This window comes from Aethalodelphis obliquidens, unplaced genomic scaffold (assembly GCF_003676395.1).
Source record: "Aethalodelphis obliquidens isolate GAN/ISIS:26980383/991018 unplaced genomic scaffold, ASM367639v1 scaffold48, whole genome shotgun sequence".
Classification (NCBI taxonomy): Eukaryota; Metazoa; Chordata; class Mammalia; order Artiodactyla; family Delphinidae; genus Aethalodelphis; species Aethalodelphis obliquidens.
In genome coordinates this window covers 1305966-1330059 of record NW_020837992.1, presented here as the reverse complement: position 1 = coordinate 1330059, position 24094 = coordinate 1305966, and the positions used below count along the sequence as shown (strand labels likewise).

Genomic DNA, 24094 nt, shown 5'->3' with positions numbered 1-24094 from the left:
AAAAAAAAAAAAACCATAATGGGTGAGGTCCAGGAGTAGGTGCTGGGTTTTTTTTTTTTGATGTCTTAACTGAAGACTTTTCTTTTTTATAGCTTTATAAAGGTGTAATTGATTTATGATAAACTATTTAAAGGGTAAAATTTGATGCAGTTTTTGAAACCATAACTACAATTAAGATAATGCACATATATCCATCACTCCCCAAAGTTTCTTCCCGCCTTTTTGAAATCCCTCTCTCTACCCTGTGTCCACGCAACTTCCGATCTGCTTTCTGCCACTATAGATTCGTTTTACGTTTGTCAGGGTTTTGTATAATGGAATCATACGGTATACACTTTTTATTTGGGGGAAGGGGTCTGGCTTCTTTCATTCAGCACAGTTATTTTGAGATGCATCCCTGTTGTTATGTATATCAATAATTCATTTCTTTTTATTGCTGAGTCATATGGATGTAACACATATTGTGTTCACCTATTCATGGACATTTGAGTTTTTTGCAGTTTGGGGCTTTACAAATGAGCTGCTATGAATATTTTTGCTCAAGTCTTTGTGTGGACATATGCTTACATTTCTTTTAGGTAAATACCTAGGAATCAATGGGTTGTATGTTCAACTGTATGGAAAAGTTTGGCAGTTAAAAAGTTAAGCAAAGTGGACGTACCATTTAAAATGTCTCATCAGCAGGGTATGACTTCCCGGTCATTTACATTTTTGTCAACATTTGGTATGATTAGTCCTAATTTTAGCAGTTCTGGTGTGTGTGTGTAGTGTTATTATGGATTCAACTTGCATTTCCCTAATGACTAGTGATGTTGAACATGTTTTCATGTGCTTTATTTGACATAGTATATCCTCTTTGGTGGAGTGTCGGTTTAAATCTTTTGCCCACCTTTTTTCTATTATTGTGTTTGCTGTCTTAATATTTAGTTGTAAGAGTTTTTTATATATTCTAGATGAAAGTTTTATGTCACGTTTTGCAAATATTTTCTCCAGTTTATGGCTTACCTTTTTATTTTTGTAACAGCATCCTTTGAAAAGTAAAGTTTTTTATTTCAATGAAGTTCGATTTCTTTTTCTTTTTGGCTGTGTTGGGTCTTCATTGCTGTGTGTGGACTTTCTCTGGTTGCGGTGAGCAGGGGTTACTCTTCGTTGCGGTGCACAGGCTTCTCATTGTGGTGGCTTCTCTTGTTGTGGAGCATGGGCTCTAGGTGCATGGGCTTCAGTAGTTGTGGCTCATGGGCTCTAGAGAGCCAGCTCAGTAGTTGTGGCGCACTGTCTTAGTTGCTCCACGGCATGTGGGAGCTTCCCAGACCAGGGCTTGAACCTGCGTCCCCTGCATTGGCAGGAAGATTCCCAACTGCTGCACCACCAGGGAAGTCCCTGAAGTTTGATTTCTTGATATTTTGTTTAAAGTTCGTGAGTTTTGTGTCGTATTTAAGAAATTTGCCAAACCAAGAATCACTAAGATTTTCTCCTGTGTTTTCTTCTAGAAATCTTATAGTTTAAGCACTTACATTTTAGGCCTTAGTCCATTTTGAGTTCACTTTTAATGGTAGGGTCAAGGGGTTTTGTTTTTGTTTTTGGTATATGGACCTCTAGTTTTCCAGCACCATGTACTGAAAAAGCTCTCATTCCCACATTGAATTGCCTTTATACCTCTGTGGAAAACCAGCTGACCATATATGCATGGTCAATTGGTCAATTCCTGGACTCTCTATTCTGTTACATTTATATGTACATGTATCTTTATGCTGATACCACATTGTCTTGACTACTGTAGATTTATAATCTTGAAGTCAGGTAATCTAAGACTTCTAACTTTATTCTTTATTCTTCTAACCTTATTCTCTTTTTTGAAAGTTTTTGGGGGTACTATAGGTCCTTTTCATTTCTATATGAATTTCAGAATCACTTGGTCAATTTTTACAAAGAACCTATTGAGATTGTATTGACTCTATAGGAAAATAAGTGGAGAATTGATATTTTAACAATCTCCTTTTCCATACAAACAGTATATTTCTCCTTTTATTTAGATTTTACTTAATTTCTCTCGCTAGTGTTTTAGTTTTCAGTATATAGGTCTTGCACATCTGTTGTCAAATTTACTCCTAAATATTTCATATTTTTTACCCTATTATAAGTAGTCTTTTTAAAAGTTCAATTTTTCATTGTTTGCTGCCACTATATAGAGATACAACTGATTTTTCTATATTGACTTTTTATCCTGAGCCCCTCTCCCCCTTTAAAACTCCGTTTTACAGAGCAGGAACCTGTACATACTGAGATGCAGGGCTTTTACATGGTATGATAAGCATTTAAAAGCATGTGAAAACATCAGCATCTTTTCCCATTTTAAGTTAATAAATCATATGTAGCAGCCCTGCAGCCAGATGTGAGAGGAGGGAGTGGTATGGTGAACCTGACCCTCCACAGGCAGTGCAGCCCTAGATTTCTGGGGTATTCTCGAGGGTGAATGGAGCAGGTGGGAATGCATGCAGCCCCTTTAAGAGACCAGGGCCAACCAGCCATCAGGCCGCTGGGAAGGCAGCCCAGGAGATAAGATAAGGCCCCCTGGCAGGTTTAAGCCAGGGTCTTGAGCCACAGTGACTGGACTACTGACAAACAGGAACCAGGGGTGATGAGAGGAGGTGCAGCTACTAGACTCAGACTGGCACGAAGTGGAGCAGCCTGACCACCCACTGGGGCCTGAAAGGAGAAGGGGGTATTAACTGTGGGTGTGGAGAAAGAGGGCGCTTGCATTCTCCTGTATAGCCTATCATGTTTATGATCATGGTTTAAAAACACTGCTAGACTGTACTTCAAGGCTTTCTATGTAGTGAATTTTCCATAAATATGTTTATAAACCTCTATATGCTCCCTCTACTGATATCCTTATGCTGTCGTGAGATGCTTCGTTATTGGATTTGGAGACTACCTGATTTCTTGCTCAAACTAGAAAAATCCTGGCAAAGAATTACTCTGAAAAGTCTGGAGCTGCTCATTTGCACATATCTGCATAGATTTGCATGTGTCCTACATGTAGATACATACTTCTATGCTGGATTTAGATCTCCCCAAATCAGTTGCCTATTTTTAAAGGGATAAAGAGGTGATTTGACTCTACTCTTTCCTGCTCACCTTTCTTCTGCATCCTCCAAAGATGCAAAATTATTCCTGCAGCTTTGAAATATAAAATAGACCACCTGTGACACACAGTTTGTACAGTTACGAGCAATCCTCTTTGCCTGTCGAGTTATTTTCCATCTTCGTTTCTATTACAGTTCCTAGCTCCAAACTCCTGGGTGAGTCAGGGAATTATTAAGGCAAAGAAACGCTGTGGCTAAACAGCCAGGAGCTGAAATTGCTTGGGAGCCTTCCAGGATTGTGCCCTGTACCTAGGCAGAGAGGCTAGAGGCACATACATTGACCTGAAGACCACCTTCCCACTGTTTCCTGGCCCAGGGCTAGGGATGCTCTGACTACCTTTGTCTGTTCTCCCTCCTCCAGGAACAAATAAAAATATCATCCCCTCCCCCCGATCCTGGCTCCTCTATTGGCCTGCTAGGCAAATATTTCATAATGTGGGCTCATCCAATTGGGCATCATGCCAGAGCCCAGCACCTCAGGTTGCCAGCGTGCGCCAATCAGGCGGGGCAGCCTGGGTGGGACTAGAGGGCTCCTGCTTTCCACATGGGAGGCAGCAGCATTACTCAGGTGGATGGCATCAAGGTGGGACTTGCCACTTTCTCAGAGCTGGGAAGAGGGGACAGGGCTGTCCATCAGCCAGCTGGAGGCGACCGGCACTGAAGGGGTTAAGGCCAGTCAGCATGTGTGGCTGTTAATGATTGCTACCCACCAGGGACCTGGTGAGTGTTAAAGGAGAACCTTTTCCCTGTTCCTGAGTGTGAAAGGAGTCAGGGCGAGAGCAGAGGGGACCCCAGAGAAGAGCCGGTGAGTGAGTGGTTATCTGTCTGCTGTATATTCGTCTGGGTGGCTCTGGAGCAGGTAAGAGAGCACCAATATTCCCATTCCATCAGCTAGAGTGGGCTTTTGTTACAACCGGACAAATTCTCAGCTTGGGGCCAGATTTCGGTATCATTCCTATTTATTAGAAGGAAATCTTTAGGGTTGTCTTAGTCTAAGGGCTGTGAACTACTTGGCACAGAAGCCGGAAATACACATCATTGTCTGTCCTGATGCAGAGACAATGGTTTGGTGTGGCCACCTTGCACACAAAGCTGGAGTCTTGCTCTCCCCCTCTCCCTGAGCCATTGTCTCCGGGGAGGGGCTCAGGAGCTCTGGGCAGAAGCACCATCCGCCCCTTCACAGCCGTTTGCTGGGACCAGCCCAGAAGGAAGGCAGGGAGGGCACAGCCAAAGGAGACGGGCATAGCTGTGCCTTTTGCCTTTTATTCTTTTTTACTTCAAGTCAGGTGTGGAGAGGTGGGAGGCAGGATGCAAGGGGTGGGGGTGGAGCAGAGAGTTGGCGGGGACTCAACGTGTTAGAAGACAAAGTTTGTCATTTGGGAGCAAAATAAATCCAGAAAGAGAGAGAACCAGTCTTTTGGGTTTAGATGTCTCTTGTCCCCTTGCCCCCAACTGCCCATTCAGGACCCTCATTCCCTCCAAATATTAGGCCTCTTTGACCCAGACACCTTCTCATGACAAGTCAGACTTGTGCAGGGAATGTGGACAAGAGTTTCTTGGCTTCGTTGGAGGAGGTGCTAAGACGGAATTTTCTCAGCTGATTCTGTGTGTGTGTGTGTGTGTGTGTGTGTGTGTGTGTGTGTGGTGTGTACTCATGCGTGCACAAAAAAATGAAAGACTGATTTGTCTCCAAAGCAGAACTGTTGACTTTACCCCCTCTTAGCCAGGAACCCTTTTGTCCCCCTGCCTCTTTCTTGGGAGGAAAAAGGTTCCATGACATAATGGTAATGGTAGGCAGCCCTGGAGGAGTCTGTTGGGTAGGAACAGCGTGCTCCCTGTGCCAGTCTTGAGAGATAAGGCAAACCCAACCCCCGTGGCTTTCAGCTGTGGTGCTTCCTCCGGCTAAGCTGCCAACAGGCAGACAGAAACCAGGCACAATAAGGGGGAGGTGCCAGCCACCAGACCCAGTGGGACAGGAGCAAAAGATGCCAAGCTTCTGGGCATGTGAGCCAACAAAGAGGGGGAAGTCGGGACTGGGAGAGGAGCCGGCTACTTTCCGTGTTCTGCCTCGTACTAAGAGTTAGCCACACGTAAGACTAGCCACCCTCTGTCCTCACACTCCCAGGAGAAGCAGCCCAGAGGAATTGGTATTCCCAGGCAGGCAGGGCTTCGTGGGCATACAACCTGCGCAGTTGCTCTGTGTCCTCAGAAGGGTTTGGTTTAATGTCCTTCTGTCACCATCCTGAACTTCTTAAGTTTTGAGCAAGGAGCCCTGCGTTTTTATTTTGCTCTGGGCCCTGCCAAGTATATAGCCAGAGCTATTCCCAGGCCAGCCACAAGGGGCAGCAGCAGGATGGTGTTCATATGTTCCAACAGGCACAGGCGGACTCACCTGTTACTCAGGTGTCACTTACCAAGACTGGCTTCTGTCCTGACCGGGACCAGTACAGCATCCCTTTTCCTTTCTTCCCCTCTACCCTCCTCCCAAAGCGTCTGTTTCTTCTTGTCTTAGCAACCCTGCCTAGTCTTCCTTCAAGGCTACTGCGTGGCATGGGGACAGGGGAGGGGCCAGCAGTGTCCCTTACCTGGTCCCCCCCCACACTTTCCTTTTCTTCCCAAGTTCTTCTTTCCATTACCTGGGCTCCAGGCAGGGTCTAGGTCTGGGAGTGCCTCTTCCATTCCTCTGAGATCGTCTCCCCTCCCCTCTCTAAGCCACGGTTATCAATGGACACACTCTGGCACCAGCTTCATGTGCTATTTGTTTAGGAGCAGATTGTATCCCTGTGATTACCACAGGCTCCAGGCTGGGTGGGGGCCGGGGTGGGGACAGGGGAAGTGCAAGGGAAGGAAGACTCCTGAGCCTGCTGTCCTTGGTGGCGGCAGTTCCTATTCCCTCTCTTCCCCTCTGTGCTGGCTCCTCCCACTGTGGACCGCAGGACCCTGCAGACCATGCAGCCGACCTTTCTGCTCTTCCTCCCTCCAGCCTCTCCAGAAGTTGGCCAATCCAAGAAGGAAAATGAGGCAGGAAGGAGGGACAGTTCCTTGTTCTTTCACCTTTTCCAACCTCCGTGATCCTCTCTGTAACCTTTCCCAGTTGCCTCCCCCAGTAGGGCTGTTAGTAACAATATTTTCAAGCCCTGGAGGGGAGTCTTAATGCATATATTTTATTATTTTTTTTATTTTTTTGCGGTACGTGGGCCTCTCACCGTTGTGGCCTCTCCTGTTGCGGAGCACGGGCTCCGGATGCGCAGGCTCAGCGGCCATGGCTCACAGGCCCAGCCGCTCCGCAGCATGTGGGATCTTCCCGGACTGGGGCACGAACCTGCGTCCCCTGCATCAGCAGGCGGACTCCCAACCACTGCGCCACCAGGGAAGCCCAATGCATATATTTTAAAATGATGTATTATCCAAATTAATTTTGATTGGTCTTTGGAATGTATCATTTGATTTTAGATTTTTAACTTTTTTGTTGTTGTTGGTAGCAGATTTCCTTTTTTTTTTTTGGTTTAGCTGAGGACTGTAAGAGAACTTGCATTTCCTGAGGACACTGAACACATATCAGCTGGAGGAAGGACAGACTGGTTTGGAGTTACGTGTTTTATAGAGTCCAAAAAGATTAGAACTGGAAGGTGCCTTAGGGAACATCTAGCCCAGTGCTATCCGATAGAATACTCCACAGTGGTGGAACATGCTACAACTGTCCTGTCCAGTTAGGTGGCCTCTAGGCATGGTGGCTCTTGAGCTGTGGCTAGCATGATGGAGAAACTGAAATTTTAATTTTATTTAGTTTTAATTAATGAAAATGTAAATAGCCACATATGACTAGCAGCTACTAAACTGGATGGAATAGTACTCCTTGTTTTATTTCATTCCTTTATCTTATAAATGATTATAACATCAGCCACTGACTGAGAAACTGTTATGTGCCAAGCATTCTCCTAGGTGCTTTAAATATGTGATCTTGTTTAATCCTCCCAGCAATGTGGTATCATTCCATGTTACAGATGGGGAAAGTGAGGCCCAGAAAAGTAAAGAGGTCAGTACTGCTCAGCCACAGCCATGTGCCAGCCGTTCTTTGTTTTCATGTTACAGCTCTCTTCAAAAGTTCTCCAAGTCCTTTCCCTTCCAGGTCTCACTTTCCCTCTCTGGGATGTCAAGGGAGCTCACAATGATTTTTCTCAGCACACAGAGGTGGAGACAACAACGTCTCTCTCCAGACACCGTCATTTCCTGGCTGGTTCCACTGGTGGCCCTTGTCCTCAAGCTCCTTTTGGATCTTTTCTACAGCAGACAGCAATCTGGGGAGATTCCTCTGCCCTTTGAGCCCTTAGCAAGCTCCCTGAGTACATGGGAAGTTCCAGATTCCTCACTCCCTACAGAAGGAGGCGTTCAAAATTCCCCACAATCCATCTGCATCCCTGCTCACCCGTTACTCCCAGTCTAGGAGAGACAAGAAGCTGAGCCCTCTCAGGGGGCAGGTGAGAAGCAGTGCTCACACTAGAGCTTTGCTGCCATCCCACCTGCCTTTGCATCCACACCCCGTGCGGCCCTCCGAGGTGGGGGCCTCCTTCTACCAAAGCAGTTGCGGAGGCTCCTGCCTTCCTGCTCCCATTGATTCATTGCTCTCTTCTTCCCCAGACAAAGCCTCTGCTCAGTAGACTCTTACAGAGTCTGGCTGGCCAGTAGGAAGTGAGAGGGGAGAGGAGGGGCCATGGAGCAGACGGAACCCACCCATTGGATTCCCTTGTGAGAGGATTCAAGGCTGAGCTCTCCTGCCTCGCAGTAGCAATTCAACGTCCCAGAGCAGAACAGCACATGTTCCCTCCTCGCACTGTGGTCAGACCACTGGCCTGCCTCTAAGCCACTCCACCAGACAGCCATTCAGTGTCTGGGTGTGAGGTGCCGGCCAGGCACAGTGACCAAGAAGGTCCAGGTTGTAAGCAGTTTGTGTGTGGCTGCCCCTCCACACCTCTGCACCCAGGCAGGTGTGGTCGGACTAACATTTTTGGGTACCTCCCACCCTACATCACACACAGTGCCCAGACCTGTAGCCCGTGGGGGTTAGCAGCAAGAGGGTTTGTGACTTCACCCCTGTGTTCTTGCAGCGGGCCTTGTGGAGCTGTAGTCTCCCCCCTGAATCATGAGGCTCTCTTCTCTCCCGGAGATGAGGAGCTCAGGTTGGAGAAGTAGCAGGGCCTGGAGACAACCAAGGAGACGGGAACTTTGTCTTGTCTCTCTTGTCACTATAGCTGGGGCAGTGACTCTCGGCTCCCCTGACTCTGGAATGGGCCTTGCCTTCTTCCCAGTGCAAGGACCACAGACCACATGAGTTTAATGGTTTCCCTGTGTTTACCCCTTCAGAGCATCATCACCTTTCTTCCTCTGCTGTCTAGTCTGGTAGGAAATTTGTGTTGTCTTCTAAACAGGCCACCACTTATTACTACTGTTTCATTCCTAAAACGAGGAAACTGAGCCATGGAAGAGCTTGACGCCCACAGATTGCTGGATTGGGAACCAAGAAGGCATTTGTAGCTTTTGAGGGTGTGGAAGGAGGGGCACCAGCCCAGCTGCATTACTCTCCAAACACTCACTTTGTACAATTCGTTCCCTGGGGGTGGGTGGGGTGACTGCTGTCTGTGGGACACCAGGACCAAATCTGCTGAGCTAGGAATGAGGAAGGTTGGCTCGAGTGACCTTCCATAGGCCTAGAAGCAGACAGCTGGGCTTCCTCAGTCTCTGAAGGGTAAGGGTTTGGGATTTGGCTCAGAGCTTGGCGGTGGGGTGTGTGTGTGTCGGGGGGGGGGTGGTAATTAATTATTGCTCTGCCCGTTACCTCTTGGGCCTCTTTCCAGTTGCTGACTGTCAGAGAAAGCAGCTTGGAGGCTGAGGGGAGGGGACTGGAGCCCTTTTCCCTCTGCTTCTATCTGCCTTAGCTGGGGGCCACTCAGGGGAAGGATGAGAGAAGGAAAATGTGGAGCTGGAGCCGTAGAGAGCTCCCGTTTCTCCTTTCATTTCCTTTTCCCCTGAGCAGGGACAGCACAGAGGCACAAGGGCAAGGAGCCTGAGGAACCCCAGGGAGCTGGGTTGCCCCAGTTTTCCAAGTTGGGCCAGCGTGTGAGGGGGGAAATGCCTCTCGAGCTGCCTGAGATGACTTCTGTGCTCAGAATCACAGTTCTTAACACCTGGAAGGGCCGTCGGTGTTCAGATAGTTAAGGAATGGTCATCCCAGCAATGACACTCAGTAATTTATCAACCAGAAAGGACACCGGCCTGGAGTCCTGGAGGGCCCCAAGGTGTCTCTGGATCACATAGACGAGGGGAGGGCCAGTTATTATAATATTGAAATTCATCCTTATTGGAAGAGTAGCCCTTTACCAACCAATATGGAAGAACTTCAGCATTTTAATAACTGGCATGGTTATGCTGAGTATCCACTCTGTTTATCTTTATTTTTCAGAAGACAAGTGGAGTTCCATAAAGTAAAATAATCAGTTTGAAGATAAGATCATCCAGGTTGGGGTAGATCAGCATGAAGATTCCCCATGAACTTCCCCTGAGTGATATCTGTACTCTCCCCCTCACCAGACACACACACACTACACATAAACACACACGCACGCGCTCACATACACACAGTGAAGCATTGCCCTGATTAAAGAGTACACAAGGCCCCCATACCCTTACCTGCAGTTGTAAGCTTGAATGTCCAGGCTCAGGAGATTATATAGTGAGAGACTAGAGAAGGATGTCCACCTAGGATGGAAGGGAGGAAGCCTGGATCTGGATCCCTGATTTGTAATTTCCATCCCTTGGCTACTGAGCCAGCTTTTCTGCTTTCTACCTGAGGTAGGGGCCAAACTCAGGTAAAATTCCCCCAGTGTTCCATGATTGGTCATAGCAGGGAAGGAAAAGGTGTTTTGACCCTTTGGGGCAGGGAAGGGGCTGTGAGGACAGACAGACTTTAGCAGGAAAGAGAGCAGCCTGAGCCTTATCTCCTAGGCACTCAGCCCAGTAGCCAGCATTTTTGGATGTTCCAAGCTTACTTGGAGAAGACACTCTAATCTTGCCAGTTTGGAAATGACTGTGGCGCAGGAGGAGGGCTGGAGCGAGGGCAGGGAGGAGAGAAGAGAGTAAATGCAAGTACAGGGCTGACAGCTGTGTCCCTAGAGCCTGCAGGACTGGTATTTTGATCTGTTGGCAGCATTTGGAAAAAAGACAGTGTCAGGTAGAGGGGCCTTTCCCACTTGCAAATACCTAGAGGTGCCACCAGGGCCGACCCCTTTCGACCTCCCCTTTGTGTGGCTGCGGAGGGATTTGGGTGGGGAGAACTTGGCTAGGAAGTGTACTTTTTCCTAGGAATGGCGGGGGTTGGTGGGAGTCTCAGGAATCAGGCACATCAGGATTGTTGAGAATGTAAACCAAGTTGTTTTTTCATTGGGAGAGAAAGGTAGAACACATAAAGCTCCTTGAAAATGATGATGAGATCCAGAGGGGAGGTGGAGAGCAGGAGTCAAAAGTCTCCCCACCTTCGCCTCCTTTGTCGGCTGCAGAAATCCTCCCTGGTGTGTGGACAGTCTGAGCTTGGAATTTGCTAGCTGGGGGAGAAGGAAGTGGGAGGCATGGGCCATAGCAGCCCTCCTTCCCACTCGCCTCACAGTCCTCTGTCTAATGAGCGATAATGCCAGAAGCCAAAGCCTTGTCTGGATGGGAAAGCCTGGCGGGGCTCATTCTCAGGAGCTCTGGGGACGCCGCAGCTTGGTGTCCTGCAGATAACCAAGAGGGGCCCAGGGTGGAAGGAGTTGAATGTATCTCTCTAGTCCTTCAGTATTTATCACGGTGGGACCTCTGGGTGTCCATCCTGAGTGTGTGGTGCGTGTGTGTGCACACATGTGCAGACATGCATGTCTGCAAAGAGTCACGAAGACCCGGGTTGATTTTGCTCCTTTTGACTGTGTAGTGCCAGGTATCACTCCAGATAGATACCGATTCTCGGGGAGGACGTTTGGAGATGAATTAGTACACAGTTACCTCCATAGTGAGGCTGTCACTAGCACCTGAAGTTAGAGGCTGCAGGTGTTTGTAGAACTGTAGAAAAGCCCAAACTAGATGGAGGACAAACGCTTGGAAAACGGAGAGGATCTACCTCTTTTCTTTGCAACTGATTGGTTTTGGCACTTCTGGAATGCCAGTCCCCGCATTCCCAGCCCCTGCTCCATCCACTGCCATCTTAAGCCTGAGACTGTGTGTTTTTCATTTTCTAGCTCCAGTACCTAGCATATTTCTTGATTTTTTTTAATATTTAAATATTTACTTATTTATTTATTTATCTATCTATCTATTTATTTATTTATCTGGTTGAGCTGGGTCTTAGTTGTGGCAGGCCTCAGTTGTGGCAGGTGGGCTCCTTAGTTACAGCACATGGGCTCCTTAGTTGTGGCATGTGAACTCTTAGTTGCAGCATGCATGTGGGATCTAGTTCCCTAACCCAGCCTCCCTGCATTGGGAGTGTGGAGTCTTACCGACTGCGCCGCCAGGGAAGTCCCTCTTGATTTGTTTTTAAGCAGAATAATCATAGGCATTATCTCTTGTGCATAAAATAGTTCACATTTTGAAAGTTTCCAGTTATTATTTCATAGAATTAGAAAGTACCTCATTTGCATGTGAGAAAACTAAGGGCCAAAGAAGTCAAGTCACCCTCATGTTGGACCTTGGACTGAAAGCCCGGTGTTGCCAATTCTCTTCTCACTGACGGCACTGCCATTGGGGCCACCTTCATAGGTACCGTGGATAGGGGAACACCTAGTGGGCAACTCGGGAGTTTAGGGTTGCTCCTGTCTTCATAGCAAAATCTCCTTTATTGCTTGAGATTCCCCCTTCCCTTGGGTGGAATTCAAGGAGTCCATTTGGAGATGGATTCATAACCATTTGTTCTTGAGAAATGGAGGCCTTTGACATCCCAAAAGAAAGGGAAGAGGAGAGGGAAAAAAAAACCTGATTACCTGTCCCTGTTTCCCTTTTTTAATGTTTCATACCTGGTAAGTTCTTCCTGGTGTCTAACCTAATGAAAACCTGTCATCTGTGCAGTTTAGTGGCAAAGGAAAGAAACTCCAGCCAGGCATTCTGTGTGCTCACTTAATCCTGAGGATTTCAGAGCTCTCGACAAGCAGGGGAAACCCTTGAGCCTTCCTTCCTCCTCCTGTGCTATCTTCAGTGGGCATGGGAGAAGTAATTTAACTTGCAAGTTAAGCAAAGGCTGTGGGAGGCCCCTGAGCTCAAATTGAAGGGAAAGGGATATTTTTGCCTTCTAGAGGAAGAAAACTCATTTCCCAAGGCACCTCCACCCCTCCTTCTGTGCAGATGAGCTTAATTTTCTTCCCCTCCTAATGAAGATGGATCAAAGCCAAGCTATATATTCAAGGGGGAGCCAGGCAGGGGAGCTAAGTGAAGGGGTGAGGGGACAAAAACAGAGCTGCTCTCATGGAGAGGAAGTAATTAATTTTAAGAGAGAGCAAAGATAGGGAAGCCCTTGGTAATAGAATGTTAAAAACTCCAAATGCAGGTGGCTAAAAATTAAATCAGAGCATATGGAGTTTCTTTTGTTCATTCATTCATTCACTTATTCATTCAACAAATATTTATTGGGTACCTACTGTGCACAGGCAGAGACCCCAAGCGGGCATCAGGAGAGGGCCCAGCTCTCCATAACCACAGCAGGGCTCCAGTAACTGGATTAGGGACTGGAGAGGTGGGATCTGGAAAGTGAAGCCACTTGTCATCAGGATAAAGCATTTGCAGATGTACCACTAAATGGCTGAATATATTGACCTTTGGATTTAGGATTAGTTGCTTAAGTATCAGCAGCTGTTGACCCCAGCTATATCCACCCAGCTTGACTCATCACGGGTTAAATAATTATGTTGTCCTTTTCCATTCACTGATTGCTTTGTTCTCTGACTGAGTTCTGTCCTCAATCCAAAAAATTAGATTAGCTCCTCCCTTTCAGTGTCTGTTGACATCACAAAATTGCCATAACAACAGACTATGATGTCACCAGAATGCCTGGTGCTGCTGAAAGGAACCACATTGGTCAGAAAGACTTCTGTCATCCAAAGATAAAAATGGAATGATATCAAAAGCCAGAGGAACTGAAATTTGATATCAGAAAAGAACATCTAGGCAGTATAAGATAACAGTGGGTCCGGAGCTTCCTTTCCTGGAACCCTTCACAAACAAACAAGGCACTTACTGAGACTGATTGGAGAGCAGGCTTGCCTGGAGGCAGGGGCTTGGAAGAGATGACCTTCAGAAGCCCCTTGCGTGGAGGGCCCTAAGACACAGAGGACGTTAGGAAAAGGAGAGATGTGACCATCTTGGATCTCTGGAGAGTTCAGAGTAGCTAACAACGATGCAAACCTCCCTGCCCCGAGCAGATCTGACAGTTTCCAGCTGGAATTTATTACATTGCAGCTGGGCAGATTTACAGAAATAAACACATGGTGACCCCGTCTGAGCCTCATTTGCTACCCTCTTCCTCCTAAGATTTGGGAAGAAGCTTTTCCTCCATTTCACCCGAGCAGAGAAGCCAGTCTTCGCCACCAGCTCTGGCTCCGTGACACCCACGCCCATGTGCTTCGCTCGCCCTTCATCTGCTGGGCCACCCCAAGAGGAGGGCAGGCAACCTGGGGCTGTCTAAAGGGAGTGTGTAGGGGGCGCTGCAGACAAGCTTCGTGTTCATGATGCTCCTGTCCGTACAGAGGGCTGGGCAGGCTGGGAGGAGAGAGAGCTTCCCGGCATCGGCAGCAACGACAATAGCAGCACGTGAATCTGGAGGCTCATTTAACCCTTGTGCCCACTGGGTCGGAAGGGTCTCTCTGAAGCAAGTGGATTTCAGCCCAAGGGCCTGTGTTCTGGGCGAGGGGAGGCAGGGAGGGCTGTCTTCCTGCAGGTTGGGCTGGCATGGGTTTCTGCCGTGCAGATGGGAATACAGCCCCAGACTCCTCCGTCTGCCCAGCTACTCTGTGTCCTTAGCTCGGTGAGGTCAGACTACCTGGAAGTTGTACACCTGCTCCGTGTACTCCGTCTCTCCATTTTTGCATTTTCTCCTTGGGCACCTGAACTGAGAAGATGTCATCCCCTGCTCACTTATTCTGCCTCTGGCACTCTGCCGGGCAGCGTTCTGTCTGAATGCTGGGAAGCTGCAGGCCCCCTAGGGCACCTGGGCACCCCTACCACCAAGGGGCCCTCCCCCTTCCTGGTGCTGGAGCCAGGAGGAGGGGAAAGAGCAGCGCCTGCCGCTGCCACGTGCACCTGGAGCTCAGCCACGGCACGGCGAGCCAGACCGGAGGACTTACTTCTCAGAGGGATGGTACGAGCAGGGTGGCTGGTGGGTCCTCTGAGGCTGCCAAACAGGGGACAAAGCTGCCTAAAAGATGTTGAAGTTTCGAGCTGATCGACGGGTCAGGTAGGGATTTCTTCAGTGGGCTGTGAGTCAAGTGAAGTGAGAGCTGAGTGGGCAGGTCACTGGATCCGGGGGCGGCAGAGTGAGGGGCCTGCCCCGTGTGACCTGGAGAAGGGAGAGCCGTTAGGTCAATGGTTGCTGCATTGCAGTGCTTGTGAAGGGGAAGCTGTTTTGAAATTGGTAGCGCCGGGATGGAGCGAGGACATCATTTGTAGGGGTGACTGGGTAGGAGAGTCTGGGGCAGGAAGAAATTTGGTGTCCTCTGAAAGACTTGTACCAGCTGACAGCAGACTGTGTGTGTGCCTCTGTGTGTGTCTGTCTCTCCGTCCATCTATCCATCTGTACCAGTGCCTGCAGGAAAGGTTCCAGCCGAGCTGGCACGGGGATTGTGTACAGCAGAATGGGCCGAAGGGGACGGAATGGGTGGAGGGGTGTCGGGGGGCAGGTGATCTGTGCCACTGGGAAACAGCAGAGACCTTGGTGCCTCAGAAATCTTAGCTGTCACAGACTGCCTGCCCCCACCCCTAGATGAGGCAGAGCCAGGGATGAGGGTGACTGGAAACGGCTACTGTTCCTTGCAAAGATCCCCTGGGGTTAAGTTGAGGAGAGCATCCTTATTGGACCTGGGAAGAAGGGAGGAGTAGAGTTTGAGAAGCAGGGAGCGGGTTATCAATGTGCTAGAGTTAGAACCCAGGCCGAATAGACACTGGCCAGATTTAGGGTCCTGGCTGCAAAACCAGATTTCCACAGAGGCTGTGGCCACTGCCCACTGGGCTTCTGTCTCCCACATGTCTTTGGATTCGATCTGAACATGACTGGTTTGGAAGCTGAAAAAATACCCTCCGATATGATCTTTAGCTTCAGCAGACATCTTAAGGGCTGGGAAGTGTCCTTGGCGATGGAAGGGTGCTCTCCAAAAGGTTGTTTTACTTCTCTCATGCAGCTGAAGGGACCACACTGTTTTCCCCTGGTGCTAGCTAACCTGCCACTTGCCAAGCAGAGCGCTGGCCCTTTGCTGTGGGCGTGCGTGGTGGCCTGGTACTAAGACCCACAAGCCGCCGTGCAGCCTTGGTAGGCTCTGTGCAGGCACCAGCTTCTGGGGGTGGACTGAGCATGCTCTGGGCTCTCACAGTATCTCCCAAGAGGGGTAGGTGAAGAGGACCTTAAAATTGTTCCAGCCCCCCGCTGGCTGCACGCTTGAATCTCCCACAGCTTTCTTGCCAGGTGGCCCTCTGCTTTCAGAAATCATCTCAAACTGCTGCCATGTATGGCTTAGACCCTCTGCACCAGCCCCTCCCTAAGCTCTGTCCGCTGCCCTTCCTCCCTTACCTCCCTGCAGAGCCACCGGGAGCTAGCGTGGAAGCCAGCCAGCCAGAAGAGCCACAGCTCCCAAGGGAGCCTCCCATCTGCCTCTGCACAGACCCCGGCCCTGGCCCATGTTCGCCCCTGCTTCCTGGCAGGCTGTCCGCACTACCCTCCCCGGCCACAGCATCCCTTAATTAGATCTGACTGAGAGCCAGCACTCACCTCCATGCTGGACAGCTCCTGAGGTGTCGGCTAGTCAGGTAGCCCCTAGACGGGGAGGCCCTGGACTTGGGGTGTGAGTGGAGCCCAGCCCAAGCTCAAGGATGGAATTTCTGGATGTCTCATTTCATTTGAAGAAAGAGATAGAGCAGGAGAGGAAGGAGTCCAAGGTTGCAAGAGAAATCTTTTAGCAAATAATGAGTGAGCGGTTTTTATGTGGAGCCCTGGCAGGAGTTGTCCCTGGGAGGAAACCAGCCAAACACCAAGTCTTGACTATTGGAGCCCCTCCCCGCCCCCCACATACACGCCCAGGATGGCCACTGAAAGGGTTAAGTGGGGTTTCTTTCCAGCCTGGGGATCTCTAGTAAGTAATTAACACTGTCAGAAAGACATCTTCCTGCCCCCTCCCCTCCCCTCCCCTCCCCTCCCCAAATGACCTTCTACAGCCCAGCCCTCTGTCTTGCGGCTTACGGTCCCACTGGAGGACAGAGCAACGAGCTCCTGTGTGGTCGCCATCCCTGTCACTGCCTAGGGCCTGTCCACCCTTTAGCCTGTGTCTCTGCCTTCTTCGTCTTGACCACAGCTTCTCTCTCTCTTTTGCCTCCACAGCCATAATGAAAGACGGAACACATTTCTACACCCACTGACCGGCCAGGTCCCAGAGGAAAACAAAAAGTTTGATTTGAAAATGTACGTTTACCCCTTACTTGCTGTTTGGCCTTTCTGTCCTTAACCACCATCATCCCGCTGCCTCTGTGTAGCTAGGAAGAGGAAGGGCAGCGGACAGAGTGGGGGTCAGAAAGGAGAGCAGGAGAGGTTTAGGGTCGCTCACCTCAGTTCTGAGGACTGGAAACTCCTGAGACCCATCTGGCTTGATACCCTCAACCACTTTTTCTGGAATCTTGCAGGTCCCAGGTTAGTGCATCCCATGGGCCGAGCTAAAGGAGTGAGACATGTCTGAGGCTGGCATATCAATCACCAGGGGCCTCTGAGGAGAGCAGTGAGGGAATCCGCTATGACCACGAGAGCCAAATGCTAATTCCTCTGATGTTGGCTCAGTAAATGAAAGGAAAAAAAGATAATTAAATGACTCTCACAGGCCGAGTTCCAGAGTCCTAGGGTCTAGGTTTTTAAGATAAATTTGCAGGAAAAAAAGAGGAGACTGTCCAGGGTTACTGGCATATAATCTCGGAAAAGCAGCGGCAGCCGCTGAGAGGACCCCTCGGGAGCACTGAGGGGACCTAATTTGTGCTGAATGCTGGAACGGTGAAGGGCAGGGTTGGGAAAAGGGATGGGTGGCACCCATTGTCTCTTGGTCTCACTAGTCACTTCTTTTTTGGTCAACTTGAAATCAGATCGACCTTGGACATGTCCAATAAAACAGGTGGGAAACGCCCAACTACCGCCAACAGTGACCTATCCAACCACAACATGGTGTCCGAGGTCCCTCCAGAGCGGCCCAGTGTCCGGGTAAGTCCGGTCCCCCACGCAAGCTGCTGGGGAGGAATCCTAGGAAACGTATTAGGCTGCTTACTTTTTTCTGCAGGTTCCAAAGAGCAGGTGACGTGATGCAGGAAGTGGAGAGTGGGGAGGAAAGAGGGCTCAGACCAGAACCATACAGAAGACCAACATCTAGACCAGGGGTTCTCAGCCTTAGCACTATTAGCATTGGGGGCTGGATAATTCTTTGTAGTGTGGGACCATTCTTTCTCTGTAGCATGTTAAGCAGCAGCCCTGGCCTCTACCCACTAGATGCCAGTAGCCCCCACCCTGTGACAACCAAAAATGTCTCCAGACATTGTCAAATGCCCCCTGTGGGACAAAATTTCCCCACCCTCACTGAGAACCACTGATCTAGGGGGACAGCGAAAGAAGAATAACTCATGAAGAATGGCAATTGGGTGCTCAGAAAGGAGGAGGAAGGAAGAGACCATCAGGAGGAAGTAATCAGAGAAGAATGTTGCAAAGAGGTCCAGTAAGATAAGGGCTAAAAGTATCCATGGGGTTTAGCAACATCGTGGTAATTGGAGACCCTGATAAGAGCAGTTCAGTGGTGTGAGGAGCACAGAAGACAAAGACAAGCTGGAGAGGGCTTAAGAGGAGATGGGAGGGCGGATACAGGACACTGAAGAGTAGAAAACTGCTCTTCTATGAAACTAGATAGGGCTGCGCGTAAAAAAAAAAAAAAGAAAGAAAGAAAGAAACTAGATAGTAAATGGGAGTGTAGTCATACAATGGAGGACTCTCCAAAAATTAAAAATGGACTGGAGCGAGCTGTATAACAAGGATGAACCTTAACAACATAATGCTGAGGAAAAAGCAAGTTGTAGGATATGAAAAACATGGTATCATTTATGTAAAATGTACAAACATGAAAAGTAATTCAGCGTTTTTATAGATAAGCTTGCAGTACAGACATATAACCATGGACAGGCATACTAATTTGTGGTCAGTGGTCACCTCTAGGAAGGAAGAAAAGGTAATGAGATTGGGGAGTGGGTTCAAAGGGAGTTTCAGCTCTATTTGTTATGTTTTATTAGGGAAAGAAAACAACATGCAGTGGTGATTTAGTCCCTTCTTTTCTGAAATGTTTGAAATATTTCAAAAAAATTTTTTAAAGAAACTTGACCGTGAAGGGAAATGAGGGGTGGAGGGTAGCAGCTAGGAGATATGCAAGATGCAGGGAGGTTTTCTTTGTTTATTTTGTTTTGTTTCAAAGTGTTAAGGGTAGGAGGGGAATGACCCAGTAGGTAGTTTCAGGAGAAAGGGCATCGCCAATGAGTCATGTTTGTGTAGAGACAGGAGTCAGGTGCAAAGGTGCTGTCAGCCTGGATAGGGGAGGGGCCCTCTTCCTGAGGCTGTGTAAGATAGGTACGTGAAACGTGGCGGTGGGGCTAGGAAGTTCAAGACGCTCCCACCTGTTGTTTTCAACTTTTGCAGGGAAGTAGGAGGTAGGGTTTTCTGCTGAGAAGAGTGGGGTTGATAGAGAGGCATTGGGGGGTGGGGGGCTTCAGAATAAGCCCAAGGGTCAGTGGTCAACAAGGAACATTTGGAATATTGCCCAATAATACTGAAGGGTCATCTGAGGTCATAGACTGAATCTGTGTGGCTCTGATCCACAGGTGTGTGTGGTTTTTCTCCAGCAATGCTATGGCCTGGCAGATGGTTGCATTGACCTAAGGTTGAGGGTTGCTGGGAAGCTGTGGCAGAAAGATAAGGAGGCTAGAGTATTACTGAGGGGTTGGCAGGGGAATGGCTGAAGTGGCAGGGAGCAGCTTTTGTTTTTTTTTTTTTTTTTTTTTTTTTTTGGGGAGCAGCTTTTAGGCTGCAGAGAGCAGGTGAAACTATGACAGATGACGGACTGAGAGAAAAGGGAAAGATTTTAGGATTTACATATTCTGAGGGTGGTGGATGGCTGCTTCAGATGGCTGATCTCCGCCATTATATGTGGGTTTTTACAAGTAAAGTACAGAAAGTAATTTCATTTTCCAGTTTGGGAGGTACTTTATGATAAACCCCAGTTTCTTCTTTCCTTCCTTCTACAAGTATTTACTAAATGCTTATTGATAGCTGGACACCTTGCTAGGCTCTGGTGATAAAGAGATGAACAAAACAAAATTTCTCCCTACAAAGAGCTCCCAGTCTCGTACGGGAGACAGAAAGTCCACAGTTCTGTTGCAGTGCGACAGATTCTAGACTATGGGAAGTTTCTGAGAAGAGGGAGCAGCAACTACTCTGGGAGAACAGGGGGGTTTCGGGGACTGAGTTGGGATTTGGTAGTGGACAAGGGAAGTGGGGTTCCCCTGCCTCCCATGGTGAGCAAAGCCCTAGGGAGATGGGAGAGAACCACTCGGAGTTTGGCATGACCAGCGGTGGTGCCTTTCCGGTGGAGTGGCAGAAAGTGGGTGGTGGCCCAGCCAGATCTTGTAGACCTGTCCTTGTGTGCTGGGCTGAGGATTGGAATTCTCTCCTAAGTGACGAGAGGTAGTGAGAAATTTTAAGCAGAAGAGATGACAACCCGTGAGACACCAACAGCGGCATTGGAGAAGAAAGGACAGGCTTGAGATCCATTAAGAAGACAGACTTGTCAGCCCTGCGTAAATGGTGGTGTGGAGGAATGGAGGGAGGAGGGGATGGTGTGAGCTTGTTCAGAGTTCTGGTTTGGGCCACTGGGTAGATTGTGGCCCAGTCACTGAGATGAGAACTACGGAAGAACCAGTTGGTTAGAAAGAGGATGAGTTTGGTTCTGCGCTTATTTAATCCTAGTTGGACAACTAGTGAGCAAATGGACTGGGACAAATGAATCTATATCTAGATTCATTCTAGCAAATGAATCTAGATATAGATTAGGGAGTTTTCAGCATATTGCTGGCAGCTGAGGCAATGGGTATGGATGACATTACATAGGCACAATGTATGACGAGACTAAAAGCGTAAGTTTGAGGTCTGTCAACACTTAGAGTGGAGGTGGAGATTGAGAAGGACTGGCCACAGATGCAAATATCGAAGAGTAAGGAATAGAGCCCCAGAAACCAAAAGAAGAGTTCCGGGAAGGACAGAAAGCTTCACATTATCGGTGCTTAAGAATGTCAGGGACTGAGTGGCCTGAGTTGACATTGCAGGGACCATTTCTGAAAAGAGTGGAGGAGGTTTAGGAGTAAAGGCAGGAGAGGAAGTCAGGACTCTTCCCAGCAGCCTACCTCTGAGGAGAAAGAGAGGGAAGGGAGGGAAGGTGTTACCTGACGGGGACAGCTGGTGGAGGGTGGAGGGGGCCGTCAGGTGTTTGTGAGTGCATGAGGGACAGTGAGAGGAGGAGAGAGAACGACTGAGAGAGACAGAGACAGACAGTGAGAGAGAGACAGACAGACAGAGGGATGCTTTAAGATGAAGAGAGCTGAGCATGTTTGCTTAGGAGAAGCAGCCAGTGGAGGAGGAAAACATGAAGACAGATTTGAGAGGTTATCAATGAAGCAAGTCTCAGAGGAGACAGCAGGCTGGGCCCGATAGCCTTGGAAAGGAGGAAAACACCTCTTCTTCTGACATTGAAGGGAAAGAGACAAGGAGAGTGGTAAGGGCAGTAATTTTCTGGGTAAAAGGGTGTGAAATTGAGGAAGCGCGTGTCTGACAACCTCAATTTTCTCTGTGGGGGCGGATCCAAGCCACTGCGGGGAAGGCAGCGGCGGGCAGGTCGCTGGGCTCGGGAGAGAGGTGAGGGTGTGCAGCGGAGCGCCGGGGAATGAGGGGCCACGGTGGCCTCATCTGTACTGTGGTGTGGTTGTTCTCCAGCAGCACTGTAGTCTGGCTGTGAGTGCAGGGAGGGTGACTAATTTGATTAATCGGGGATTTAGAGTTTCAGAGAAGATCAAGTGGAAAGGCACTGGATAGGGTGTTGGTGTTGGACAGTGCGGTTCATCTGTTCCACTAGGGGGCCTATTTGTAGGGAAACAACTAACACCAGGAGGTAGCTCATGGATCCAGGAAAAAAAGGCAAGTATTGAGGAGTTGGGGATCTCAATGGAGTAGAAAAGCTGGTGTCGTTTAGGGATGGAGTGAGACAGCCCAGAGGATGGGATGCTGTGCTCAGAAGATAGGGATATGAGAATTGACAGGGGCTTGGGAGCTGGCCAAGTCTAAGGTGTTGCCATGGGAGTGAGTGGCTGGGCTGGAAGTGGAGGATTTTGGACTTGAGGACATCAAGGTAGTTTAAAGTTAGGCCACTGGATGGGTCATCCTCCCTCTCACTGTGGAACAATGAAATTGTCCACAGTGATGGCAAGATTTAGAATGGAGAGGATGACTGATATCAAAATCCTTAGACTCGGGCTTCCCTGGTGGCGCAGTGGTAGAGAGTCCGCCTGCCGATGCAGGGGACACGGGTTCGTGCCCCGGTCTGGGAAGATCCCACGTGCCGTGGGGTGGCTTGGCCCGTGAGCCATGGCCGCTAAGCCTGCGCGTCCGGAGCCTGTGCTCTGCAACGGGAGAGGCCACAACAGTGAGAGGCCCGCGTACCGCAAAAAAAAAAAAAAATCCTTAGACTCTGAAAAAAGAAGCTAGAAGCTGATAGTGGTGAGAAGGGCTAAACAGTGAAAGATCACTGATACTTCGAGAAAGAGAGATTGTTGCCAGAATGTGGGGAAGTCCCAGTGGCAATAAGGAGCTAGGAGAACACCCATACATCCTCCCTGCTCTGTGGTGTGCTGGACATTCAAGAATGAATAGGGGGCTTCCCTGGTGGCACAGTGATTAAGAATCCGCCTGCCAAATGCAGGGGACACGGATTCGAGCCCTGGTCCGGGAAGATCCCACGTGCTGCGGAGCACCTAAGTCCCTGCTCCACAACTCCTGAGCCTGCGCTCTAGAGCCCGCGAGCCACAACTACTGAGCCCATGTGCCACAACTACTGATGCACGCCTGGAGCCTGTGCTCCACAACAGGAGAAGCCACTGCACTGAGAAGCCTGCACCCTGCAGTGAAGACCCAACACAACCAAAAATAAATAAATTAAATAAATACACTTATAAAAAAGCAAAAAAAAAAAGAATGAATTGGGCTTGGAGAAGATGATGACATAGGGAATTTACTTGAAGTTGAATGGGTCTGAGAAAGCATTATGAAAGAGGTAAGGAGTAAGGCCAGTAGAGAAGGATAGGCCAGGAGTGAAATGAAAAATCTTATTTTCTCCTTAAGAAAAAGCAAAAAACACACATCGCTGTGAGACAGGTAGGACTATAATTTTGAACCCCATTTTAGAGATAAGAAAAAGAGCAAAGAATTGAAAGGCCGTGCCCTTGAGTTAGTAAGAGATCCAAGCTTCTCACCTGGGCCTCTTAACATGAGGGCCCCCAGGGCCCTGGAGAGGGATAGCTCCCACCAAGGGCAGCTCCCCTTGCGGGTGGAGCAGGAAGGAGGAGAGGAAGAGTTAAACTGGCTGCTCTCTGCATCCCTAGGCCAACCGGACGCCCCGCAAGGCCATCGCTTTCGGCAAGCGCTCGCACTCCATGAAGCGGAACCCCAGTGCTCCTGTCACCAAGGCAGGCTGGCTTTTCAAGCAGGTGAGGCCTCCTATTCCGTTCTGCCCACTGCATCCCTGCTTTCTCCTCACAGTGCTGTAAGTCCTCTGTAGTTATAACAGCCCATGTATATTTTGCTATGTCCCTCCAGGTCCTATTTTGGTATATCTCTGCGAAATCTCCTAATTTAATAAAGGCTCAGAGAGGTTGAGTATCTTCCCAAAGTCTCACAGAGAAATTAGTGTTATATTTGGGAATTCAGCCAGGTCTCCTGATGGGCAGATGCAGTGACTTTGAAATATGCTGTCATCAACCCTATCAGAGCAACCCAGTGGCTCAGTCAGCAGGGCCCTCTTGCTATGAAGGGAGGGGGATGTCTCCTCTAAGTCTAGGGGTCCAGTTCTCCTCGTTGACCTGGCCATTATCCCTGCCGGACCTTCTGCTCACTCTTTCTGGCTCATCGCTGCACTGTTTATCTTTCCTGGGGGAGACACTGAGGCCCAGAATGACAGAAGTGGAAGGTCACAGGCAATAATGTAATGTCACTCCCTGCCCCTGAGGGCCCTTGGGGGTTGCTGCCACTTGTTAGTCGCAGAGCTGCAAACAGAGGCAGGATGTCCTTATAATGAGTGCAGCACTCTTTCCACTGCACACACCCACCTCCCCAGGCCCAGGTCACAGACTATCCTGTCTATTCCCCACTTCTCCTGCAGGCCAGCTCCGGGGTTAAGCAGTGGAATAAGCGCTGGTTTGTCCTGGTGGATCGCTGCCTCTTCTACTATAAAGGTGAGCTTGCGCCTGGCACTGGCAGGGGCTGTGGGAAGCCAGGGCCTCCTCTTTCTCATTCTGCCCTGTCACAGGGCTCGGTTTCTGATGGATGTTGGGGGTGGGGGGGCACGTATCCCCCCTGTGGTCTCCGGCACCAGTGGCACGTGACAGGGGATAAAGACAAAGCT

General features: G+C 49.1%; 1 protein-coding gene across 1 annotated transcript in view; it reads left to right on the top strand.

Annotated features, from left to right (window-relative positions):
* Positions 1-24094, top strand: part of PLEKHA6 (pleckstrin homology domain containing A6) — a 137835-nt gene that overhangs the window by 76367 nt on the left and 37374 nt on the right. The window contains exons 4-7 of the mRNA XM_027082707.1: positions 16738-16818; positions 17484-17598; positions 23076-23180; positions 23852-23924. Of these exons, the coding sequence (XP_026938508.1) occupies positions 16738-16818; positions 17484-17598; positions 23076-23180; positions 23852-23924 (374 nt within the window). The remainder of the gene's footprint in view (positions 1-16737; positions 16819-17483; positions 17599-23075; positions 23181-23851; positions 23925-24094) is intronic.